This window comes from Astyanax mexicanus, chromosome 22 (assembly GCF_023375975.1).
Source record: "Astyanax mexicanus isolate ESR-SI-001 chromosome 22, AstMex3_surface, whole genome shotgun sequence".
Taxonomy (NCBI): Eukaryota; Metazoa; Chordata; class Actinopteri; order Characiformes; family Acestrorhamphidae; genus Astyanax; species Astyanax mexicanus.
This window is the reverse complement of record NC_064429.1, coordinates 31,242,811-31,269,622: the sequence shown is the minus strand read 5'-3', so window position 1 is coordinate 31,269,622 and position 26,812 is coordinate 31,242,811. Positions and strand designations below refer to the sequence as shown.

The 26,812-nt window shown below is 34.7% G+C and overlaps 1 protein-coding gene across 1 annotated transcript; it reads left to right on the top strand.

Moving 5' to 3' along the window:
• Nucleotides 1–239: 239 nt before the first annotated feature.
• Nucleotides 240–24,206, top strand: pes (pescadillo). The gene is made up of 15 exons (XM_022667303.2): nucleotides 240–440; nucleotides 2,517–2,596; nucleotides 3,619–3,772; nucleotides 3,963–4,072; nucleotides 4,323–4,494; nucleotides 5,875–5,964; nucleotides 8,927–9,043; nucleotides 9,523–9,600; nucleotides 9,716–9,805; nucleotides 12,116–12,246; nucleotides 13,308–13,433; nucleotides 16,589–16,773; nucleotides 16,957–17,093; nucleotides 21,109–21,276; nucleotides 23,901–24,206. The coding sequence occupies exons 1-15, from the start codon at nucleotides 417–419 to the stop codon at nucleotides 23,982–23,984; spliced, it is 1,746 nt and encodes a 581-aa protein (XP_022523024.1). The 5' UTR covers nucleotides 240–416; the 3' UTR covers nucleotides 23,985–24,206.
• The last annotated feature ends 2,606 nt before the right edge of the window (nucleotides 24,207–26,812 follow it).

The following is a 26,812-nucleotide window of genomic DNA, read 5'->3' as shown; positions in this document are numbered from 1 at the left end:
ATGACAAAAAGAGTGAAAGAAAGAAAAAGATTAATACAAAGATGAAAAATAGATGATGAAAATGAAGCAAGAAAAAGAAAATGTATAGGGAAAACAAAAGAAAGAAGGCGAGAAAACAAAAGAAAAAGTACAAGAAAAAACGAAAAGAGAAAAAAAGGATAGGAGTCGGAATGTAAATAAATGTGATTTTTGATCAGGCGCGTGTTCGGGCGCTCAGTCAGATGCCGGGGTCCTGTGGTCTCCGCTGAGTGACGCCACGCAGCCGCGCACGTGTGGAGCGGAGCGCAGGATCTGTAGCAGCAGCGCTGAACCCAGAATAACAACAATAACGCAGAATAACCCAGAATATCAGGGAATTACAGCGGTTTAACACCAATATCCAGCCGTAACGCGCTGCAGCTCACCTCCAGTCCGCCATGGGAGGATTACAGAAGAAGAAGGTGAGGAGAAATCAGCAGCCCGGGCCTTTAAACTCCCCTGATCACTAACAGCTACTGAAACACTAACTAATAAACTCACTGACAGTCTGTATAACTGTTTAATGCTGCTGAACTATGATTACTGACTGCTGTATAGATTTATCTATATCAACACTGCTTAAATTGTTATTGAATTATATCCAGAACAACACAGTTAGCTTTCAGGCTAATAACAGCAGCTAACGTTACCTGTGACTGCATGGTGAGCACGAGCTGTGCTCACAAAAATACCTGACCTACCTTAACAGAAACTGAACACAACAAATTGCATACTACAATTTATTTTTAACGGGTTTATAGATCACTTTAAGACTTTACTTCAAGAATATGTTATGGTGCTAAGTTAAGTTAAGGTGCTTTTATCGTCATTCCATCTAAGTACATGTACACAGTGCAATTAAATTAACCCTCGTTCCTCTGGAGACATGGTGCAACATAGAACAACAATACAATCTAAACAACAAAGTACAACATAGAGCTAAAACACCACAATAAATACAGCAGACATGAAACATTTAGCAGACATAACACTTTATTACCGATACGGTACAGTAAAAGTGCTTGGTGAGAATAAGGTGCAAAAATATGTAATATACTGTAACATGTGGGTCATACACTATAACAGCAGTTACTGAAAGATTATGCATGACTTAGTGGAACGCCTTTCCACAGAATATGAACAGAGTTGAAATCAGATACTATTTCTCCCTCTAGCTCTCTACCTGTCTCTTTGACTCTCTCTCTCTACCTCTCGTTATGACTCTTTCTCTCCACCTATTTCACTGACTCTCTACCTCTCATTGACTCTCTCTCTCTCTCTGACCACCTCTTTCTTCCGTCTGTCTGTATTGCTCTCTCTGCCTCTCTCTTAAAGTCTCTCTTTCTGTTTCTGACTTTCTCTGACTCTATAACTCTTTCTGACTGTTTCTTTCTCACTCTTTTCCTCTCTTTTACTGACTCTGTACTTCTCTCTCTACATCTCTTTTTCTCTGACTCTCTACCCCTCTCTCTACCTCTCTCGCTCTGTGTACCTCTCTTACTGTCTTATTCTCTCTGACTGTCTGTCTCTTTCTGGCTGTCTCTGTGTCTCCGACTCTATTACTCTCTCTCTAGTTTTCTACTTCTCTCTTAATCTCTCTCTCTTTCTGACTCTTTCTCTGGTTGTCAGTCTCTCTTCCTCTCTCTCACTGACTCATTGTACATCTCTCTAACTCTCTCTGACTCTTACTCTTCCTTTCTCTGACTCTATAACTCTCACTGAATAAAATTTGTGAAGTCGCAGAGCAATTTTATTTTAGTGCATTAGAGATAAAAAAATGAAATGCGAATGTGATTCACCATATTTTTGAATATGGGTTAAACTCCTGAAAACATGCAGATTTCTAAATGATATTTATATATGTCTCATTTTCATAGCAGTGCTTTTTTTAATTCTCTAGATGTTTTCTACATGTTGTGCTATTGCTGTAATGATTTACTTTTTGTTAGTTACAGATGAAAAAACTAAAAATCAAATGCAATATTTCTTAGTTTTTTGACAATGTGAATTGACAGTTGCTCTTTATATTGTACTAGAATTTCTTGGAAAAAAAGAAGTAATTTTAGAACATTTCTATTGATGCATTCAGCATCAGAAAGTTCAGAATATCTTAATATTATCTAAACATTGTGCACATCTGGAAATACAGTATTGATATTAATATAATGCATTATAGGTTTGATGATGTCAGTACATTTTAAACCTCTGTCCTGCTTTATATCTGCTAGTACTTCCTCAAGTTCTAAGCTATTTAATTTTCAGCTCTTTCAATTTGAACATTACATTTGTAGGACTGTAATTAAATTGCACATTTAAACACCGTTGGTATCATGCAGTAAAATAGTATGGCAGCTGTACGTTTGCATGTGAAGCTTTTGCTAGAACTGTTAAGTATTGGGTTGTGACTTTATGCTCTCATAATGTTGATTTATCCTGTCAGTCTTTCTGTCCAGTGGATGAATATTAAGGGTTTATAACCTGTTTCTCTCTGTTTGCAGTATGAAAGTGGGTCAGCCACCAACTACATCAGCAGAAATAAAGCTCGCAAGAAGCTCTGCCTGAGCCTGGCTGATTTCAGGTGAGTACTGGACAAGCATAATACCTAGTACCAACTGATTTAATCCAGCTGATTATGTTTTAATGTGATTTTATTAAACACTGATATATATATATATATATATATATATATATATATATATATATATATATATATATATATATATATATATATATATATATATATATTGCCTTCTTCATTGTTCTGATTGGTTCAAAGTGATTAAATAACCTGTAGGTAGAACTTTGATGAACTAATAACAATGTGCTTCCTCATTTCCTCATTTTTTTTGATTAAATGTAATTTTTATATGTTTACTCACAGGCATATTCCTTTGTTGATATGTTAAAAACAGTATCCCTGTGTGACTATAAAAGATAAAGGATAAAATACCACTGATTGTTATAGTCTACTGTTTTCTTTCATGTTTTTAAACATAAAATAAAAACATAAAATTGAACAAATATTTTTTAGAACCTCAGATATACTAATAACACTATTGCACAAACAAAGTATTATAAGACATTATTAACTGTTTTGAATGTGATTCATATATGTATATATTTGTACCAGTTTGTCGACATCTCTTCTTATTCTTATTTTTTCTTTTTGCATTTTTTTTGCATTTTTAAATGTAATATTAAAAGCTATATTAAAGCTATACAGGAACACATGCAGAATTATGAATTATGTTTTATACTTTACATTCGTTTAAGTTTCTGGAGGTGCTGAACAATAGCTGCTGCTTTTCCTTCATGCTGTGAAGCCCCAGCTCATCCCGATTAAATCACCTCAAATCACCATCTCACTATATAATTACTATATAATTTCATATGTGTCTCTTAATTGTTTTCATGTCTTTAATATTAATTTACATTGTAGAAAATAAATTCAAATTAAGAAAAACGCTGAATAAGAAGGTGTCCACATTTTTGTCTTTTGTACTTAAATTAATTTCAATTGTGTTCCTTGTTGTTTAGCTTTAATATCGTTAATATTAAATTTACATTGTAAAAATAATTCTCTGTGGTCTCTTGTTTTAGACGGCTGTGTATATTGAAAGGAGTTTACCCACATGAACCCAAACACAAGAAGAAGGTGAATAAGGGCTCCACGGCCCAGAGGACCTTCTACCTGCTGAAAGACATCCGCTTCCTGCTGCACGAGCCTATCGTGGGCAAGTTCAGAGAGTATAAGGTACGTGTGTCTGGGTCAGTCGGCACAAAATTGCACTAATAACAATATTTAATTATATTTATCTATAAGCATTACTAGTGATCTCCATTTTTGTCCAAGTTAAGGTGATTTTTTATTTTAAAACAAGCATTACCATGCTTTTTTACTGAGCTGGTTTATACTCATGTTTTTTGTGTGTTTTCTTCTGCAGATTTTTGTGAGAAAGCTGAGGAAGGCGTATGGTAAAGCTGAGTGGGGGGGAGTGGAGAGACTGAGAGACAATAAACCTGCATACAAACTGGACCACATCGTAAAGGAGAGGTGAGGGGATTCGCAGTACCTTCCTGAAACAGTAGAGGGCGCTCTTGCCTTTTGTTTAAGCTGCATCTCAGGTTCTGGAGAACCACAGTCCTGCAGTTGAGTTGAGCTGCATGATGCAGGATGTTTCTGCATGAAATACACACACACACAGCTTATCTAGTCCCTGTAGAGAACAGTATTTGTACGTTCATAAAAAAAAACATTGATGAACCGATTCATCTTTTTATTTTATTTTATTATTTTTTTACAGGTATCCCACGTTTATCGATGCTCTCCGTGATGTGGATGATGCTCTGTCCATGTGTTTCCTCTTCTCCACGTTTGCCCGAACGGGAAAATGCCACGTTCAGACCATCCAGCTGTGCCGTAGACTCAGTGTGGAGTGGATGAATTATATCGTCACCTCTCGCTCACTCAAGAAGGTAACAGACCCAGATCCTCGGCCCTTTTGTGAAACATGCACACACACACACACACACTGTGACGCACTCCACGCACTGCACACATACTAACCATTGCACCAAAATTACACTGCCTGACCAAAAAAAAGTCTCCACCTGGATTAAAGTAAGTAAATGATGTGTGGTTGATGCTGCAGTTGGTCAGGTCTGGGTTGAGCAACAGTATGTGCTGAAAGAATGAGGTCAGCTGACTACCTGTATACCAGACTCCATCTCTTTTTTGAACTGCTTCTGATGCAGCATTACTGAGTAGCATCACAGCGCACACGGAGGAAAGCGCAGACACTCAGTTCTGATACATCAGCTCACAGATGCAGCCTTGTGCTGATCCACATCACCCTTTGGAGTGATGTGAAGAAAGAGCACCATCTACTGTACCCACCCAGAGAGTACAAGACCAACTGTGCTGTCTCAGAGCTCCGGTAGCCCAACAAGCAGCATGAACAGGATTTGAACCAGCGACCTCCCAATCATAGTGACAGCGCTTATCTCGCTGGACCACTCGGTGCCCCAATACATTTGTAAATATTTAAGGCAGATTTAATCTCTACAATTTGTAACTAGAGCTCTGTCGACTCACGTTTTTAAAATAAGATCTTTTTGAATAAAGTGGAAAATGTGTGCAGCATTTTGACACACTCTGATTCCGATTGTTTTTATAAAACTAAGCTAAGCTAATTTATTGATTCTTCTTTTTTTTTTTATTGCGTCTGCTTCTTAGTTAAGATAGTTTCATTAAAACTGATGGTTTACATTAAGTTGTTTCAGCCCTGTCTAATAGCAATATTCTAAATAATATCACGATATTTCATAGTATGATTGTGTAAACGATACTCTTGGCGATATGACAAAACACTGAATTAAAAATATATATTTTAAGAATACACAACTGCAATAAAATGAAAATTAAATTTTATTATTGCATATGATATGATATGGTACACCCCAAACTGAGATATAAAAAAAAAAAAATCAGATTTGTAACAGAAGTCAATGATCCAGAATGTCATGATACTAATAATGCACTCCATATATCTCCATATATCCAGGATTAAAGTAAAATAAATGGTACTGGACAGATATAAGCTGTCTCTAGTAGATATAGAATGGGAAATGAGAACAGTGTGAATTTTTCTTTTGCTAAAAACGGTCAAAAAGTAGAACCCTGATGTCATAATTAGGGGTGGGTGATATGGCACAGTATTTCAGGGTGTAATATCGTTCACAATATAAAAAAAAATGTTTGCTGTTCATTATTGCGTATGATACGAAATGGCACACCCCTAAGAATAACAAAACAGCAGAATAACAGATTATTTTCTTATTATCTTCTTTCAACAGGTGTTTCTGTCCATCAAGGGAATTTATTACCAGGCAGAAGTGCTGGGACAGACCATCACATGGCTGGTGCCGTATCAGTTTGCTCATGATGTAAGTATTGAGAGGTAATAATAAGGGATTTATTATAAGGGATGTATTATTGGTTTGTGGTTTTAGTGCAGGTTATTTGCTTATATAATAACGTCATATATTTATGTACAGTAGGTCTGTGATAAATGTTCAGCATTAATTAATTAATAATTATTAATTAATAATTATCACAGTCCAATTCCTCAAAGCAAACAAATATTAAGATTGGCCTTAAATAAGTCTTTTTCATTATGTAGCATATTTGTATCCTGGCTGAGAAAAGTACATTTGCTAGTACATCTCAAAAACTGGAAAAGAAAAGTTACTTCAGTTCTTTCAGTAATTCAACTCGAAATGTGAAACTCATATATTATATAGATGTATTACACACAGAGTGATCTATTTTAATTGGCTTGCAGCCAATGAAAATCCAAAAATCATTATCTCAGAAAATTTGAATATAATATAAGGCCAATGGGTACTTTTGTCAGTGTGGGCAGTGTGCCAAGTCCTGCTGGAAAATAAAATCTGCATCTCCATAAAAGTTAAAGTCAGCAGAGGGAAGCATGAAGTGCTGTAAGATTTTGTAGGAAAACAAAACTGCACTGACTTTAGACTTGATAATAAAACACAGTGGATCAACACCAGCAGATGACATGTCTCTCCAAACCATCACTGATCATCAGTAAATTTTACATTTCATTTGTAAATCAAGGGAGCAGAGTCTGGAGGAAGAGTGGAGAGACACACAGTCCAAACTGCTTGAGTTCTAGTGTGAAGTTTCCACCAATCAGTGATGGTTTGGAGAATTTTTTATAAAAATAACTTAATGTATAGTATATACATTATTATAAAAATAAGTAAAAACATATATTTTGTAGAAAAATAGGAGGAAAAAAATGAGAGAAAGAAGGAGGGAATGAAAACATGATTGTTATAGTAGGGCTAAAATTTAGAGAAAATAAAAATTTTAGTTGAAAATAAATAATAAAGACTAGTGTTTGCTTTGTTATGTCTTTGATGTGGCCATCCTGTTCTTTTTAAAGGTCTATTGATAAAGATTACGGTCATCATAAATGCCATAAGTGCACGGAGGGGTATGCCATATCATATCATACATGATAATATCGCCAATAATTTTGAATATCGTGAACGATATTATACCCTGAAATATTGTGCCATATTACCCACCCCTAATTATCACATCAGGGTTCTACTTTTTTGCCGTTTTTAGCAAAAGAAAAATTCATGTTCTCATTTCCTTTTATATATCTACCAGTATCTATCTGTCCAGTATCATTTATTTTTACTTTAATCCTGGATATATGGAGATATTTGGAGTGCATTATTATTAGTATCATGACATTCTGGATCATTGACTTTTGTTACAAATCTGATAAAATTCTTTTTTTAAAAATATCAGTTAGCCATATCATATTGCAGGCAATGATAAAATTCAAAATAATTTTTCTAATTCAGTGTTTTGTCATATCGCCAAAAGTATCGTTATCGTGAAAATGCCATGAAATATCGTGATATCATTTTAAATGATATCATATCGCCCACCCCTAAGTGCACGTGCACATCTCTACCTCACACTGTTTGGGCTGGGGGTCATTTACTGCTGTCCTATCATTTATGAATAGAGTTCCACTGAAAGTGGAGATGAGCAGGTTTGCACTCAGTAACGTGATGAGCATGAGCTGGAATTTAACATTAATAACAGTTAAATTAAATTTAACTGAGCCAAATCTAAGCAGACTGGCAGAGGATCATCTTCGCCTTCACCTTTACATGAACTATAGCTGGCTGAGCTGTCTGAAGGACAGAGCTGGCTCGTCTTTATCTGGTCAGTATCAGCAGCTGTCAGCTCAGATAGTGGAATGAAAAACATATTTAATCTGATCTAATCATGTAATAAATACAGATCAGGGAGAGTTTTATTAGTTTGGCTATAATGTCCTTTGTTTAGATGCAAATCTCAAGTTTAGTTCTTTAGTTTAGCTGGCCATTAAACATAACAGATAAGATAAGATGCTTTCACAAATATCTTGATTGGTCTGGACTTTTTGACTTTGTAGTTAGGTTAAAAAAAACAGCAGGTGTGTGTAGGGCTGGGTATCAAATTCAATACCAAATAGGCACCAACTGAAATGTCTCTGTGGTACCGAGTACAGAAAAGTAAAAAATAAATAAATAAATAAATCAGTGCCTATCTTTGATACTTTGCATGAAACGTGCATAAACGCAGAGTAAAAACAACAGAGAGCGTGCACTGGGGTGGACGATATGGTCCTAAATTAATATCATGATATTTCATGGTATTTACACGATAATGAAACTGATAAAAAAAAATAGTTTAAAGAATGCACTACTGCAACAAAATGAAAATTAAATTTTGTTGCTGCATATATGATATGACACACCCCTAACTGAGATATTAAAAAATACAAGAATTTTATCAGATTTGTAACAAAAGTCAATGATCCAGAATGTTCTGATACTAATATAATGCACTCCAAATATACAAAAAACAGCAAAAAAGTTACGTTATTCAGAAATGTTGGCAAAATTATTGTGTACGATATGGCTCACCCCTAGCATGCACAGAAAAGCGATCATCTGTCAGACCTAAACCACAATACTCTATTATTACTGATCCCTCACAATAATACAGGGAACTAGCATGATGCACGATAATAATGATTTATTTTTTTTAAGGGATTGACATACTAATCTAAATATATTAGTAATTAAATTTTGCCAATCTAATGCTGATATTTCTTAAAACTCTTAAAAACTGAATTGCAGTGTGAAACTGAAACGAACTGTACTAATTAAATACTACACAATGTAACAAACACACATACTTTGGTTCAGACTCTGGTCTAGACTTTCGGTTGTGAAAACAACCTTAAATATTTGAGAACAAACAAAGATCTTAACAGTTTTTTCACTGCTAAGTGTATTTTGTTCTTTTCAGCACCCCACAGACGTGGATTACAGAGTTATGGCCACTTTCACAGAGTTCTACACCACACTGCTCGGCTTTGTCAACTTCCGGCTCTACCAGACCCTCAACCTTCTGTACCCGCCCAAGGTGAGAGACGCACACACACTTTCTGCACCTGGTTTTAGAATTAAAATACAGTAGATTTGATATATTTGCAAATGTATTAACTTTTAGATTATTCAAAATGTTGAATTCGACTAAAATAAGTGCAAAAGTTTTTTTTCTTCTTCTTTTGTTTTCAGTTTGCTGTTTACATCTCAACAAAATATTAATTATTTAAGTACTATTTTTTTTATAAATAATTTGAATACATTTTATAATAAGTGCATTTTTTAGTCAACAGTGTTATCCAAAGCAACAGTAGATGAATATAGTTTTTTTGTATTGATGCTGTTGAATTTCTACCATCAGTGCTTTATTACTGTTATTTTTGTTTATTATTTAATTCATTAATTTGGTTTAGTTGAATTATTATTAAAATTAACATTATCTGTTTATTTTTGATGACTTGCTCTAGCTGTTTAGCTACAATTATTTCATATATGTTTCCTCTTTTTTGATTTTAGTTGGATGTGAAGGGAGAGACTGAGCTGAAAGCTGAGTTTGAAGAAGACTACGCCATGGATTCTGAAAGCTATTTGGAGGTAAAAAAAAAAAAATAATAATAATAATAATTTTCCTTCTGTTGTGATTTTAGATGATTGTGATTTGCTGATTATGTTTGATATATAATAATCATTTTAAAATGTCGTGTTGTAGAAATTGTCTGCGTTGAGTGCCAGTCTTGCCCGTGTCGTCTCTTCAGCGGAAGAGGAGGAAGCGGAGATGGACTACTTCCCTGTAGAAGGGGTGAGAAAATTATACTTATTTTAAAAACGTTTCTATATGGCAACAAAAAAGTTCATGTGTTTTTTTTTTTTTTTTTTTTTATTATTTTTACTAAAACATGTTCTTTTAACAGCATATGTGCATACATTCTCAGTCATAGAGTGGGCTGGCATTTAATCTGTAATCTCATTAATGCATTTACAAACACTTGGTAAATGTGTTCATTCATTTTTTAATTAATTATTTTATTTATTTTTTATTTTAACTTACAAAAAATGATTATATGATAATTATTTTGTTACCAAAGTTTACGTCACATGCCATATTTGTTTGTTGACTACCTAGCTTTTATAAAATAGCTTTTATAAACCCCCCCCCCCCCCCCCCCATACAACCAGAATGCATGTTATGCGACAATGGAGATGCATGTCGCTATAAAAACTCATTGATTTACCTGAAACTGAAAATAGGCTTCTTGTTGGTATTTTTATGGCTTTATATTATATATGAGTAAATATTTTTGTTATATAGAACATTTAGAATTAAAAATATTATATGTTATCAACGATAGTAACATGTATTATATTTGGAGTCAGTTTGACCCCTAGCAAACTCCAAAAAAATGATTATATAATAATTAAATTGTTACCCAAGTTTATGTTATATGCTATATTTGTTTGTTGACTACCTAAATAGCCTTACAAATAATACCCCCCGGAGTATATGGTAGTATATGGTAGTATATGAAATATCGTATCGTATAACCCAGTGGTTCCCAACCTATGGGTCGCGACCCAACCTATGGGTCGCCAAAGATCCACGATGGGTCGCGAAGCCCTCTTGATTTTAAGGGGTTTAATTTTAATACTATATATAGTCTAGGGTAAGCAAAATTCGCCGAGCTGCGCTGCGCTCTCTCTGTCTCTCTCTCTCTGGCGCGCGCGCGGGCGCTCTCTCCGGCAGGGCGGAGCTGAATTCAGCGCGAGGCTGAATATAATAATATAATAATATAAGAATATAAAACTCAGTTTAGTTAAATAAATGAAAATGAGTGAGGGCCTGTAAAGTTAATCAATTATTGTCCAATATTTGGACAGGTTGAGGTTTTGGTGAGCTGTTTTACTGATTTGAAACTGAAACTGAAACTTTTTTTTTTGTTTGTTTGTTTTTATTTTATATAAATTATTTTTTATTCATTTTAAATAGTTGTATTATTTTATTGATCTAATTATTTTTTTTCTTCATAAGATAAAAATTCCTTATGTTTTATGTATCAATTTTTCCTTTTTTACGTGTTTAATTTTATTCATCTATAGTAAATGTCAGTTTTTATTTGTCATTTCTAACCCCCCCCCCCCCCCCCATCCGAACCCAATTATACACTTACATCTTTTACAATTGGGGGGGGGATTTTATATCTACTAGAGACAGATTATATCTGTTCAGTATCATTGATTTTACTTTAATCCTGGATATATAGAGATATTTGAAGTGCATAATAAATATTATTAGTATCATGACATTCTGGACTGTGGATTTCTTATATCAATCTGATCAAATTCTTGTATTTTTTAATATCTCAGTTAGGGGTGTGACATATCATATTGTATGCAATAATACAATAAATTTAAATTTTGTTGCGGTAGTGTATTCTTGAAATATATTTTTAATTATTTCAGTTTTTCTTTCTTTTATCGCCAAGAGTATTGTTATCGCGAAAATACAATGAAATATCGTGATATTACTTTAGGGCAATATCATCTACCCCTAGTATAATGCTACAAAAAACTGCAACATCTCTTTGTGTAATTGGGCCCATGTCTATCACTTTCTGAATACCCTAAGTCTGTGAGTGCTACAATATGATAAGTCCTGATCCCATGAGGTTCTCTTAGCGATAGTGAGCTGTGACTGTTACTCTTAATTAACACACACCTTTACAGATTTCACTTTACCACATATCTGCTCATTCTCTGCTCATCTTTTACTCGTACCACTTAATCTGTGTTCTTTTAGGTTTAGTGCAGGAATGCTTTAGAAATTAAGCAACCCCAATAAACTGAGGTCACCCCAGTACTCTCAGAAATGCTGGGTTAGAGTTGTGTTTTGAGCGAGCGCACAACACAGGTGTTGATTGCTCACAGACGCGCCTCAATTTCACACCTTCACTTACACAGGTGTCGCACCGGGGACCAGGTCACCATGATTACCCCATTACGACAGCATAAAGGCTCTGAGCTAACCAATGGCTATTTATTACAGTCTCTTGCTCTCTTTCACTGGTTTCTGTGTTTAATTCTCTCTTTTTCTCACCTCCACCCGTGTTCTCAGGAGGATATGGAGAAGATGGAGGCGAGGGTGAAGGCTCAGCACGAGCAGGACAAACAGAAGAAGCTTTTTGAAGGCCTGAAGTTCTTTCTCAACAGAGAAGTGCCCAGAGAGTCACTGGCCTTCATTCTGAGGTGGGGGGTGGTGTAATTGTATAGGAATAATTATAGTTCTATAATTTTAGACTATAGTTTTCTGCATACTCTATTATTATTATCCTCCTCCTTCACCCTGTTCTGTTCTTTAATGCAGCTATTTCATTATTTTAGTGAGGCGATCAGACCAGCAGTGCTGCTGGAGTTCTTAAACACTGTGTTTAATCATCGCTCACTGTCCTCAACTCTATATTACACACTCCTACCTACAGCTGCTCCTACACCTTGTAGATAAAGTAAAGTCAGAGACAGAAGCTCTGAATCTGTTACTCCACAGTTTACAGTGTTAATCATCCTCTAGTTCATCAGTGATCACAGGATGCTGTTTAATTGTTATTTAGACTGTATCAATGAAACAATAGCTCAAAATGCTACAAACTGAACTGAATTTTTCTTCCATTCTCCTGCAAAGTTGATAGTTTAGAGATATTCGAAAGACAAAACCAATATTCTACCACATTTTCAAAATTATAATGGTACAAGTAAAAGAAAATATAAAATAATGAGAAACTTAAAACTAATTTTTAACAAATCTGTCCCTGAAAACGCCTCGCAAGCGCACATTAATACTTGTATAAACGTCTCCTTCACCAAAAACAAAAAAACTCATATTTGAGAGACGACTCTTAGCTTTATAAAGGGAAATGGATGAGTTAGCAGCTCATATGTGGATCATCTTTTGCTGGAGTGGAGAAACAGTAACCAGCTGGTCTGAAGTACTGAGGCTCAGATCGAGGAGGAGAAAAAAGACCAGGTGGTTTGCTTTTGCTGTTTTTTTTCAGCTATAGCTGCACAAAAAAAAAAAAAAACGAATTTGACACGTTCACACAGCCATGAAAAAATCAGATCTGATCCACATTGAGCAAAAAAGTCAGATTTGAGTCACTTCATCTTGGTAGTTTGAATGTAGGCATAAAGTATGCAGAGAAACAGATACAGGATTGCATTCTGAAATGCTATTATATAAAATGTATCATCATAATGAAGTGTGATTTAAATAAGGTTTGTTTGATTAAAGTTATGTCTGAATGTGTTGGCAGGTGTTTTGGTGCGCAGGTTTCCTGGGATAAGTCTCTCTGTATCGGAAGCACGTATGATGCTGAGGATGAAACCATCACACACCACATAGTAGACAGACCCAACATGGACAAACAGTACATGAACAGGTGAGAGAGACTGACACAATATATTGATATTAATAAAATTTTATAATTTCATTTCCATGGTAGTAGAGAGGTCAGAGGTCAGACACTCTGAAACTGTAAAAAATGCCTTTAAGGAGAACATATAAACTTAAAACTGAAAAAGTAATTAAGTATTGTAAAAAGAAGCATATAAAAATAATAATAAAATAAAGTATTTTGTAAAAAAAATAAATTGTTTTAAAAAAAAAAAGAGGTGCTTATTTTTTAACAAGGAAATCGTTGGTTAACAGCTTATAGCTGGTATTTAGCAATAGAAAATATAAACTGAAAAACTGGAAATTGATTTTTTTTTTATGTAATTTTCCTAAGCCTTTGTCTGTAGTAAAGCAGTACTGAAACAGATGCAGCATTCACACTCTTACACACAGCATATTTACACTTTCATCATAATAACTAGAAAAAGATACAGATAAAACAGAGAACTCTGAAACTATTAAAAGTAGATGAAGCCAGAGAGCGGTGAGAAACTGGAAGAAAATGGTTCAGGAAGAGTCACGTCTGGCTGACCCACATGGAAACAGCTTTAGCCTTTAGCTCAGTTCTACATTAGACAACCTAGTTTCCGTTTCAGCAGTAAAGAGATGGATTTGAGGTCTGACAGGTGAAGAACTGCAGTAATAAAGTCATTGAGAAGATGAGAAAATAAAAAAAGCAGCTTGTCTGGATCATACAGCCCTGCTACTGGAATACTAAACCTAGTGGCATCTAAAAAACAAATGTATATAATTGAAAAGTTTATTTTTTTCAGTAGTTCTGTTCAAAATGCGAAACCTAATATATTATATAGATGTATTACACACAGATTGATCGATTTTTCTATAGTTTACAGCCAATGAAAACCCAAAAATCTGAAAATTTGAATATTGTTTAAGACCAATTGGTACTGATGATCAGTGATCAGTGCTGGTGTTGGTCCTTTGTGTTTTATCAAGTGCTGACAACTTTTATGGAGATGTGGATTTAATTTTCCAGACTTGGCACACTGCCTACACTGCAGAAAGTACAAAATTGGTCTTATATAATATTCTAATTTTTCTAATATTCTAATATTCTAATTCTAATATTCTAATATAATTTTATAAACGTTTAAAATAGATCACTGTGTGTAATACATCTATATAATATATGAGGTTCACATTTGTAACTTTTACATTTTTTTGAGATGCACTGTAGTATATTAATAACCAGATTGTGTTTCAGCAGTTTTATGGATCATTCCTGTAACAAAGTGTCTCTTTATTTTGGGTTGTAAAATGTATTTCCAATAAAACAAATGTGCTCGGTTCCGCCCTCCCATCCTTAAATCTGTCTTGAAGATGGAAGCTGCTCCACAATGCCGTTCTTTCAGGCTCTGCTCCCCCCTCTGCCTCTCAATGCCCTTTTTTACCCACGTCCTGTGTGTATGTGTCCATCACTGCAGACAGCAGAGCTATGTGAATGTGTGATGTCTGTTTTTACATTCTTTTACTCTTCAGTCACATGATCACATGATCTGCAGATACACAGTATCACAGTATATGCATGACACGCCTACACACATTCATGCCTCGGCACACACGCACACACATAGACAGTATAGACAGTGTGTTACTGTTACAGGGAGTGTTACTGTTCGCTGCATTCTGCACATCATTGCACTGTGTGTGTTGTTGCTTTAATGTGTTTTCTATTAAGTGTTATTGGTTTTTCCTCAATCTTTGTGGTAAAATATAGGATTTGTCCCTTAAATGCCTCTAACATATTAATATCATTGAAGAAAGCATCTTTTTACACTGAATTCCAAATTATTGTGTAGCATTTTAAGTTACTGGTTCATTGATCATGAAGTTCTGATTCAGTCTAATTCACAATTATATATACATATTTTGTCAAAATAGATCTACATTTTTTTACAAGGTGTTTAAATGACTTTGTTCACATTAAAAAAATGTGTAAAGAATGTGATTATATTTGTAATATTTTTTTCAGACACATTTAAGACACACAAAGATATTTGGTTGTATTCCCACAGCCAATCAAAATCCAGGATTTATGTCCAGGAAGGGGCAGGACTTCTAAACAGTGTCGCAGATCATTAATCCAGTTAACCTTTTTACTATGATATGCAAACTAATAATAATACACTTTCTATATCACTACTATCTAATATAGCTAGAGCACTGTGTAAATCCTGCAGTGCTAAAACAAATACTTCCTGACAGACACTGCACATTGATTATAGATATATTATATACAGTATATTAGAGCTTAGACAGAGAGTTTGTGTTAGAACCTAGAGTCTGTGTTGGGGTCTGATTATCATTTATTAGTCAGAGAAAGTTTGAATATGTCAGTCAATCATTTGTTCAGTCGGCAGATGTATGAATCTAAAGGAGATAACTGATGATATTGGCAGAGCCAATCAGAATCTTTATCTCCAGGAAGGGCAGTGAACTCTGCATGAGAGCAGTGAGAAAAATGCCACAGTTCATTATTCCATTTAACAGTTTACTATTATCTACAATTCTAAACTGAAATCAGAATAATTTCTCAGTGGATAAAGGATAAAATATTGTATTTAATGGTACCAGTGTGCTGGAACGACCATCCCTGCTAAGCCAAATATATTCATTCTAAAAACTGGTTGTCGGGTTGCTTTCATGGGAGTTCTTCTGGCTACACTACGCGTCTTTGTGTACTTACGTCGCACTTATAGCCTCTAACAGAGGATCTGGCTCACTAAATGGCTGGTGGAGCATTGGGGACTAAAGAAGAGGAACCTCAGAGCTCTGTAGATCATCCACTCATAGTAAAAACGAAGAAACAAAAGAGTGAAGTTTCTCTCTCTCTGATTGAACATAACATGGAATCAGACTCATCCGCTCTGAAAGGAGACCACGTCACACCCACCCAGTTTAAAACGATTCTTTCGCATGCTCGGTGCAATTACACATTCTCACCAGAGAGGGCACTAAATCCCACTGAAATAAATGGACATCAGCTTTAACTGGAATGTTGTTATAGTATATCGTCGCTGTCCAACAAATCTCCAAAACAGCAACTTTACAGGAGAGTCTGATTGATCGATATATTGTGTATCTTCCACTGATCAGTAATCGATTGCTCTGGTCCTGCAGGTACTACATTCAGCCTCAGTGGGTGTTCGACTCTGTGAATGCGAAGATGCTCCTGCCCGTGGAGGATTACTTCCTGGGGGTGACGCTGCCCCCTCACTTGTCGCCGTTCGTGGAGGAGAAGGAGGGAGATTACGTTCCTCCAGAGAAGCTCAAACTCCTCGCTCTCCAGAGAGGAGAGAGACCTGGTGAGTTTCGCTGTTATAAAACTCTTATAAAACAAAAAAACTTTTATTATTATTATTATTATTATTATGTATTTAATGTAAAATATTAGATTTTATATTTAGAATACTTTGCTGCCCACTATTACAGTGCATCTGTATTTACATAAACTCACATACTGTATATCCATGTCCTGTTTCTTTCAGTGGAAGAGGATGAGGAAGATGATGAGGAGGAGGAAGAAGAAGAAGATGACGATGAGGAAGAGGAGGAAGATGACGATGAGGAGGCAGAGGAAGAGGCTAAACTAAAGGAAATGGAAGAGAAGAAATCGCAGGGCAAGGTAAGATATTTCAAACAGATTGATCGGTATAAGCAACAGTTATCAGTGTATCTTTGCTGCAAAGTTGCTGTAAAAGTCTAGTATGAGATTGAAAGAGTGTTTTACAAACATATGATTTAACACAGATCTCACAATGTGCTGCTATTATGCCAAATATGGTCTATTATAAATTATAAATGGCAGTGTACTTGTTCTTAAAGGAGAAGACCAGCGTGAAATGAAATTGGGTTGTAGTGAAACGTGATAACCAGTATGAACTTTTGTCAAATATCCCACCTCCATTTATTCCTAGCATTTTAAAATATAGCACTTTTAGCCAATGATCCCAACAGGCTTACAATGACAGTGATGGGGGCATAAAGTTGCCCATGCAAAGAAATTACTATTTTTACACCTTTGACAAACTCAAAGTAGCTCCACACTTCATTGATAGAATTCTGAGGGTTCTGACATTTAAAACAGGGCATTGAGAACTTTGAAAGTGCACTGTTATTCAAATGACATTGTATTAATGAATGTATTCTTTGTATGACTTATTAGCAGTAGTTTAGTTCGAGCTTGAACTCTGGATTTGAGTTGTTAACAGAGTAAAAAATAGCCATTTTTCATGGACAGCACAATGCCCCTTTACTAGTATTGTAAGTGGCTAAAAGTGCTATATTTGTTGATGCTGAATTTACCATATTTTTCGCACTATAAGGCGCACTTAAAATTCTTTCGTTTTTCCATAAATTGTCAGGGTGCCTTATAATCCGGTGTGCCTTATGCATAAATTTTACCTGTCAGGTAAAATTAAGGAGCAGTAAAGCTCCACTGAAGTTCAGAATTATAAAGGAGTTTCAGTTTAGTTCTCCAGCACTTATGCTGGAGCGCTATTAGCATTAACCGCTAAGCTTTTTGCAATTCAGAGGTGAGTATTATCAGCCTGTAGCCTGCTGCTAACCCCGGCTAGCTTTGCTGGAGCAGCATTAGCATTACCCACCAACCATGCTCCCAACATTTAGTAGAAAAGCTTCACTGGACAGTAGAAGCAGTTACTCCAATAAAACCAGCTTGAACTATTTTTGTTTAATTCTCTTAAAATTAGAAGAAACAGTAGAAGAGCCAGTGTCGTGTTATGTTTGTTTTTATAGTGTATAGTGTATATATTTATATGGCTTTGTGTTTATTGTGGCAAATTTGTAATTAGTTTTTAGTTTTTGGCATTTTTTTCCTCCGTCATGATCGTGCACTCTGGTTCAGCTTGCTCGCTTCTGAGAAGTGTTACCTGAGACGTGACGTGAGACATGGTGAAGGTGAAGACCTGAGGCTGACTTGTGACTGGCACACGTTTTAGTGCTCACCTGCTCTGCTCCTAGCCAGACTTACACACACCTTTGATATGGCCTTCAGGTGATTCAGAGCGTTGCTAAATGGTCACAGGTGGTCAGTTCTAGCGTCCAGAGCTGGAGGTGTTCGAGGTTGGTCAGTGTAAATGTCCTGCTGTGTTTTGAAAGCTTACGAGACTGTTTGTTTTAGGGTTAACCATTGGCTTTTTGCTGGTAAATGAGAATGAATTAGCCCCCGGAGCACATGACTGGACATACAATCATTGACAACAAAAAAATAACACACCTACAAGAATATATGTGTGTGAATAATATAATAATATAACATTAAGATATGTAAGTGGTAGTGCTGGGCGATTTTCACGATTAACTATTAATTCAAATTACAGTTTCAATGCAATTTTCAAAATGAGTAATTGCGATAGAGCCCCACTGGGCCAGCAGGGTTATATTTGGAGTTGTTTTGGGTGTGGTGCAGGACATTTGAACCTAAATAAAGGTACGTTTTGAGTTCACGCAACCCATGTCTCTGTGTATCTGTGTGCCTCCTGGTGGCCACGCCCCTATTCCCAAGGGCACCGTCAAAATACAGATATTTTATCTTTTTAATCTAAAATAACTGAAAACGCTCCTCATTTCTGAAGTGTTTATCCGTCTTACCTTGGTTACGACGCCTCCCACAGACTAACATGCGCATATTTTCTAAACATTCTGCTCCGAGGAGGACTGGAGGACTGAATAGTGAAAAAAGTTCCAGCACCTGGTGGGATAAAGCATATATTTAGCTAGAAATACATCCTACCGTTTCTAAAAACTTCAGCATCAACACTCTTTGTGGAAAACAATATTAATCTCTGCTTTTTTTTCTGTGATTCATTTAGGGCGTTATTTCTCAATTTTACGTGATATATGAACGCATGGGCTTGAAAACAATGTTTCAAATTAATGAATCATCAAAACAATGAGTCGACTTAACCCAAATATATATATATATATATATATATATATATATATATATTGCAGGTTTTTTGTCATCTTTAGTTTGATTTTTTTAGTAGAGGAAAAAAAAACGATTATAATCAAAAATCTTTCGAAATTTTTTTGTGAAAAAATATGAAGTTTTTTTTTTTAGGCCACAGTCGCCCAGCACTAGTAAGTGGTTACAATATAAAAGCTAATGTATACGTTTATAGAGGAACACTGAAACTGAAAGCCTGAATACATGATAAGATATATGTTAGTTGGACATGGTGGTGGTATATAGGTTCTCTATAACATCCTGCAGCACATTTACCCACGGTTGTTGCAGCTGGGCCTGTAGATCCTGCTTAACATTTGTTGGTTGTTGAAGCTGGTGTCTGAGCTGGTTTTCCAGATCACCCCACCAGCAGTTGGAACCCTGTGTTGCTCTGCAGTAAAAGCATGATTAATCCTTGTGTGGTGTTCGGGTCTGTGGGACCCGTTTTCATTTTTCATCAAATGATACTAAAAATATTTTTTTTATAACTCAAGCTCATTGGCATTGGCTCATTTTTTGTGAATAACATATATCAAAACACATTTTCGATAAACACACACTGTACAACCCCCCCCCCCCCTCCCCCCCACACACATTTATATTACATACAGTATGTTTGGCCAAGGGCTAATAAACATTGCTTCATTTTTAAATTTGAAACTAAACACATTTTCTACTCATATCTTGAGTTGAATTCATTTTCTTTTAAATTTTATTAAAAAACTAAAAAAAAAAAGAGTAGCACTTTTTAAAAGAAATGTAACATAAGAAAGGTAAAGGGTAAATATTAACCATGTAAGCTGTTTATATTGCTTGCAATTTAGGTGAAGCGAGCATGTGTAAAGCATTTTAATGTAAAATTGCTTAATTTTGCTGAATTTAATACAAGTAACAAACGAGTAACAAAAATATGAACACCACACAAGGGTTAAAAACTACTTGGCCTAGCATTAGCATTGTCTTATCTTTGGTCCACCTAGTGTTAGCTGTTAACTTATAGAGCCATTGTCCCTGTTAACTCGTTAAATCCTAAATACGAACAACATGGGGTGGAAAAGATCTGGATCACTGTTTTTTTTTTTTTTAATACATCTTGTACATGTCCTTTTTATTTTTAAATTTTATCCCATTTTTTCTCAAATTTACATGGCTGTTCTTCTTTTTTTACTGCATTGCCAAAGCATCAGATTGGGACTCAGTATAGGCATCAGATGACTCTGTGGCATAAAAATATGATCAGAACAACCCTAGTTAAAAAGGCCCATTGATTTCAAGGTGTAGATGCATGTTTGTAAATGTGTGTAATTCTGGGAGTATACGGTCGCTGTCCAATGAAAAACAAAAAAAAAATCTCAATTTTTGTGGATTTTTAGTTTACTACATAATTGGAACAGACAAACTGTCTCTTACACTGTGCCAAAATGTTTTGATGAACAGACCAATAGAAATACTTAAAAATGACCTGAAATAAACTCTTTTTACATTGACTTCCATTGAAAGTTTACAAGGTTTTTTTCTCTCCTGTAAAGTTGCTGTTTTGAAGATAAGTGTTTTTCATTGGACAGCTTCAATATCTATTTTTTAATTTTTTAAATGTATTTTATTTTATTTTATTTTATTTTTTTCTGTTTGTCTGATTGGGGTGTGACACCTGATTTTTCTCTTTCAGGCCTTACCAGTGAAGGTGACCCCTGGCAAGGTCAAGTCAGAGAACCGCCACAGACTGGAGCAGGAGGAGAAGGCTGAGGAGAAGAGGCTGGCCATCATGATGATGAAGAAGAGGGACAAATATCTGTACGACAAGATCATGTTCGGCAAGAAGAGACACGTCCGAGAGGTAAACGCAGCCCTTCACATCAGTTATCCAGCTCAGGGGTGTCCAGCACTCAGCCTGTAGGTCCAGAACCAGACAGATAAAAGCTTTAATGAAAGAACATGGAGTATAAAATGAGGAAATTAAGATTTTATTATAAGAAAAAGGGAAAAAATTTAAAGACCATCATATTTATTTCCCTTTGACCTCCTTTAAGCCCTATCTAAAGATGTTTTTACCTTTAAACTTCTATTACTTTTGTACTTGACTATTGTAAGTCACTTTGGACAAAAGCATCTGCCAAATGTAATGTAATATTTGTGAATCAGAATGAAATCATTAAAAGGTTAAGAGGTCTAAACTATATAAATATACTTTATTTTTATAATGTGTTTTAACAGTATACTTTAAAAAGACCTTAAACCACAGCAGCACAACCAATCAAAATCTCTTATTTTAACTGGAGGTGAGGCAACTCTAAGTTAAACTCTGAGGTAAAGCATTTTGTGCTGTTTTGTCCGAACAGTGAACTCATTGTCACAGTTTATTTTTAACTCTTTAATAGAACCGGATGTTCTCCAGAAATGTTAGCTAGCACAGTTGAAGCACTGTATGAATCCTGCAGGGCTGAAACGTCCACTTTAATCAAAGCAAATACACATTCATTTGAGTAATAGAGAAAATTAATACAGTAATAGAGTATAAATTAGCAAATTAAGATTTTATTATAAGAAAAAGGAAAATTATTTATAGAGATTTATATGTATAAATCATAATTAAATCATTAAAAGGTAAAGAGGTCTAAACTATATAAATATACTTTATTTTTATAATGTATTTTAACAGTATATTTTAAAAAGACCTTAAACCACAACAGCACAACCAATGAAAATCTCTTATTTCAACTTGAGGTGAGGCAACTCTGAGTTAAATTCTGAGGCAGAGCATTTTGTGCTGTTTTGTCCAATGTTACAATTATTTTTAACTTTCTAATAGGACCAGATGCTCTCTAGAAATGTTAGCTAGCACAGTTGAAGCACTGTATGAATCCTGCAGGGCTGAAACGTCCACTTTAATCAAAGCAAATACACATTCATTCGAGTAATAGAGAAAATTAATACAGTAATAGAGTATAAATTAGCAAATTAAGATTTTATTATAAGAAAAAGGAAAATTATTTATAGACATTTATATGTATAAATCATAATTAAATCATTAAAAGGTAAAGAGGTCTAAACTATATAAATGTACTTTATTTTTTACAATTTGTTTTTACAGTATACTTTAAAAAGACCTTAAACCACAACAGCACAACCAATGAAAATCTCTTATTTTAACTAGAGGTGAGGCAACTCTGTGCTGTTTTGTCCAAACAGTGAACTCATTGTCACAGTTATTTTTAACTCTCTAATAGGACCGGACGTTCTCCAGAAATGTTAGCCAGCACAGTTAGAGCACTGTATGAATCCTGCAGGGCAGAAACATCCACTGACTATTTTAAATAGAGACCCAAAAATATGGTGCTCTGTAAGCTTTGTTGTAGCTGTGTAGAAGTGTAGCTAACAGCTAACAATGTTTTTTTTTTATTATTATTATTATTATTGTGAAGATTTCTTTAATGTAACTTGTGTATACACACACAAAAAAAACTCCACTTAAAATCCTTTAGTTTTCCCAAAAATCGTCACTGCGTCTTATGAATGAATTTTACCAGTCAGGTATTAAGGAGCAGGAAAGCCATTCCTCTGAAGTACAGCATTAGCATTAGCTGCTAACCACAGCGCTAGCTCTTTCGCCATTCAGAAGGGAGTATCTCGGACTGTAGTCTGTGTGTTTACTGTGTTAAAACAAGCTATGTGGGACTAGCCGCTAGCCGATAGCGCCCTGGCTTACCAGAACACTCAGGGTTCCTCTGTGTAGTGCTATCGGGCATTGTTTACTAGCGCTAAGCACTGCTAACCACGGCTAGCGCTGCTGCTAAACATGATGTTGATTTTTATTGGAATTCTAAGGTTACTGTAAATAAACTGAAGTGCTTTACTCACCCAGTCACTCAGTTTTCAGAAGATAAATCTGGTGTAGATTACTGTGCAGCACCCTTATTCCTTACTATTGGTGCTTAAATGTGTTATAGTCTGAAAAATAGGGTAAACTTAATCCTACACTGGGCTGAGTGTAATGCAGCCTGTTACCTGAAATGAGATTCACACCCTCCTGTAGCGTCTTCTGTGCAGTCAGAATGGCTGATGATTAATAATAGAGGACATCTTTATGTACATGTCCTGTACAGTGACACATTACGCTCTGTTCAGTGTAAACAGTCCTGCTGCTAGTTTTATTTGGTTTTCTGTCACTGTCTCTTATTTTATGGTTCTATAAACTGTGTTCAGTAGAAAAATCAATATTAAAAATCGAGTGAAGACAGTGAAACTCTATTCATTTGTGATGTGTTCGGTGTTGTGAGGTTAATGATTGAAGAACTGTGTTTTCTTTTCCACTGGAAGTATGTAGAATTGCTGATGAGTCACTTTCAGGCTCTTGACCCGTACTGAACTCATCAGTGAAGCTTCAATACCCATGATGCTCCTCTGCTGTTCATTAACCTAATGCATCTCTCTTTCTCTCTCTCTCTCTTTCTTTTCCCTCAGACTAACAAAATGGTAGCCAAGAGAAAAGCACTGGACGAGGCCAGCAAAGCCGACAGGAAGAAGAAGAAGCAGAAGAAACAGTAGAAACGATATTCTAAGCTTTTTTATTATTATTAAATAAATTGTCTGTTAATTCTCTCCATCGGTTGGTCTCTTGTCTACTGTTTATGCAAATGAGTGGAACATTTTTTTTTTGGAGAGAGTGAAAATGTAAAATATATCTTCTCAATGTCATTTTGTCCTTGGGATTCATTGTATCTTACTTTTGCTCACTGTAAAATAAAGCTACCCGTTTTATTCACCACAGCTATGAAGACTTTATTACTGATCAGAATATTTTAATTCATCAATCAGTCAAGACATTTTTGTTTTCACTTTGTTTTCACTAGAATGCATTAAATGTAACACTGTAATTTACATTTAATTTAAGGTAGTCAATGATTTACTGTATTATAATTTTATTGTGGTCTTTAAATCTTTAATCAAGGCAAATATACATTAATTCGATTAATAGAGAAAATGAATAGAGTAATAAAAAAAAAGATTTTAGTATAAAATGAGCAAATTAAAATTTAATTATACGGAAAATCAAGGCAAATACACATTAGAGTGCTAGGAAAAATAAATAAAATAGAATAGTAATAAAATATAAAATTTTTATAGCATAAAATGAGCAAATTAAAATGTAATCATAAGAAAATTGAAATCAGTGCAAATGCACATTAATTTGAGTAATAAAGAAAATGAATAGAGTAATAAAATAAATAAAAAATAGTATAAAATGGGCAAATTAAAATGTAATAATTATAAGAAAAAGAAAATCAAGCCAAATACACAATTTGAGTAATAAACATTAATAGAGTAATAAAATATACATTTTTATAGTACAAAATTAGCAAATTAAGATTTCATTATAAGAAAAAGAAAATCAAGGCATATACACATTAATTCAAGTAATAAAGAAAATGAATAGAGTAATAAAAAAGTATAAAATGAGCAAATTAAGATTCAATAAGAAAAAGTTTTTAAAAAGTATAGACATTTATATATACAAATCAGTATTAAATAAATGAAAGGTTAAGAGGTGTAAACTATAAAAATATATATTAGTTTTATCATGTATTTTTACAGTATATTTTAAATAAAGCTTAACAACTAAAAACAAAAGATTTTGAACAACCAAAGAAAAAATTAAAATGGTACATTATAATAAATCTTACCCCAAGTAAAATAGCTAAAATAAACTAACATGTTCCTGTCCCATGATTTTTGGCATGTTAGTTTATTATAACACTTTAGAATGTTAGAGAGGGGCAGGGCAGTCTTCTGCATTGAATATGCAGAATATAAAATGATTTGCAGATTTCTGCAAGAGTCGCTTGTCTGCTCATTTGGACAATTCTAACCAGAGTCCGCCGGTCATGATCATTACCGCTTACTCACTGCACTGTCCACTCTGGGTGGTAATACCTTCTATTGCCCACATTTCACATTGCCTTACCATGAACGCAACTTTTAATATACATACTGCTGTCCCATAACTTTTGGCATGGGGTGTAAGGATCATAAGAAGAAGAATGATTTACTGTAATAAGTAAATTATTAGTAAATAACTACAAAATACTGTTTAAACCAGCAATAAAAAATATATCTTATTGTTGTTAAGTGCTCTCAGCAGGTCTTTGATCATATTTAATAATTAGAGCGTATTAAATTTCACACACTTCAGTTTCACTCTTCTTTGTGGGAGAGGTGAAGATACTGCAGATCGTTCAGCGCGGGGTTTCAAATTTGTAATGAATTCCTGGACGCCTCATTACTCATGTGCATACGGAGTCAGATTGTCCAGGATTCGGCCATCTGTCTAAATAATTCACGAGCTGAACCGCTCCGTGTACATTTCAGTCTTTAATGAAGAACGTGAGCCGTTTTGAGTCATGAACTGAGGCAAAGTCAAGGTCGTGGATTTTTAATGGCTGAATTAACATATAAAGCCTCAAAACAATGAAGTGTGCAGCTCAGTCCCAACTCTGCACTGCACACTGAGAGATACAGCTCTGGAAAACAACAAGAGACACCTAAAAATGATGAGTTTCTTTCATTTTACTAAATTAAAAACCTCTAGAATATAATCAAGAGGAAGATGGATGATCACAAGCCATCAAACCAAACTGAACTGCTTGAATTTTTGCACCAGGAGTAAAGCAGCATAAAGTTATCCAAAAGCAGTGTGTAAGACTGGTGGAGGAGAACATGATGCCAAGATGCATGAAAACTGTGATTAAAAACCACCAGGGTTATTCCACCAAATATTGATTTCTGAACTCTTAAAGCTTTATGAATATAAATTTCTCATTTTCTGCAAATAAATGCTCTAAATGACAATATTAAAATGTTAATTTTACTCAAACATATAGCTATAAATAGCAAAATCAGAGAAACTGATTTAGAAAGTGAAGTGGTCTCTTTATTTTTCCAGAGCTGTTTATGCTTATATTAAGCGAAAAAATCTAAGCAAATATTTTTTTGTAAGATTTCTTAAAATATATAATTTAGTTAATTGTTCCTAAAATAAGCAAAATGGAAATTAGGTAATTTTACTTTCTAAAATGTTGTTGAATAAAGATTTTCCACTGAAAGAAAAATATAATCTTATACACTGCTCAAAAAAATAAAGGGAACACTCAAATAACACATCCTAGATCTGAATGAATGAAATATTCTCATTGAATACTTTGTTCTGTACAAAGTTGAATGTGCTGACAACAAAATCACACAAAAACCATCAATGGAAATCAAATTTATTAACCAATGGAGGCCTGGATTTGGAGCCACACACAAAATTAAAGTGAAAAAACACACTACAGGCTGATCCAACTTTAATGTAATGTCCTTAAAACAAGTCAAAATGA

Coding starts and splice junctions, on each gene's coding strand:
- pes (XM_022667303.2), top strand. CDS start 417: ATGGGAGGATTACAGAAGAAGAAG. Junction 4,073..4,322: donor GACCACATCGTAAAGGAGAG/GTGAGGGGATTC, acceptor ATTTTTTTACAG/GTATCCCACGTTTATCGATG. Junction 5,965..8,926: donor CGTATCAGTTTGCTCATGAT/GTAAGTATTGAG, acceptor TGTTCTTTTCAG/CACCCCACAGACGTGGATTA.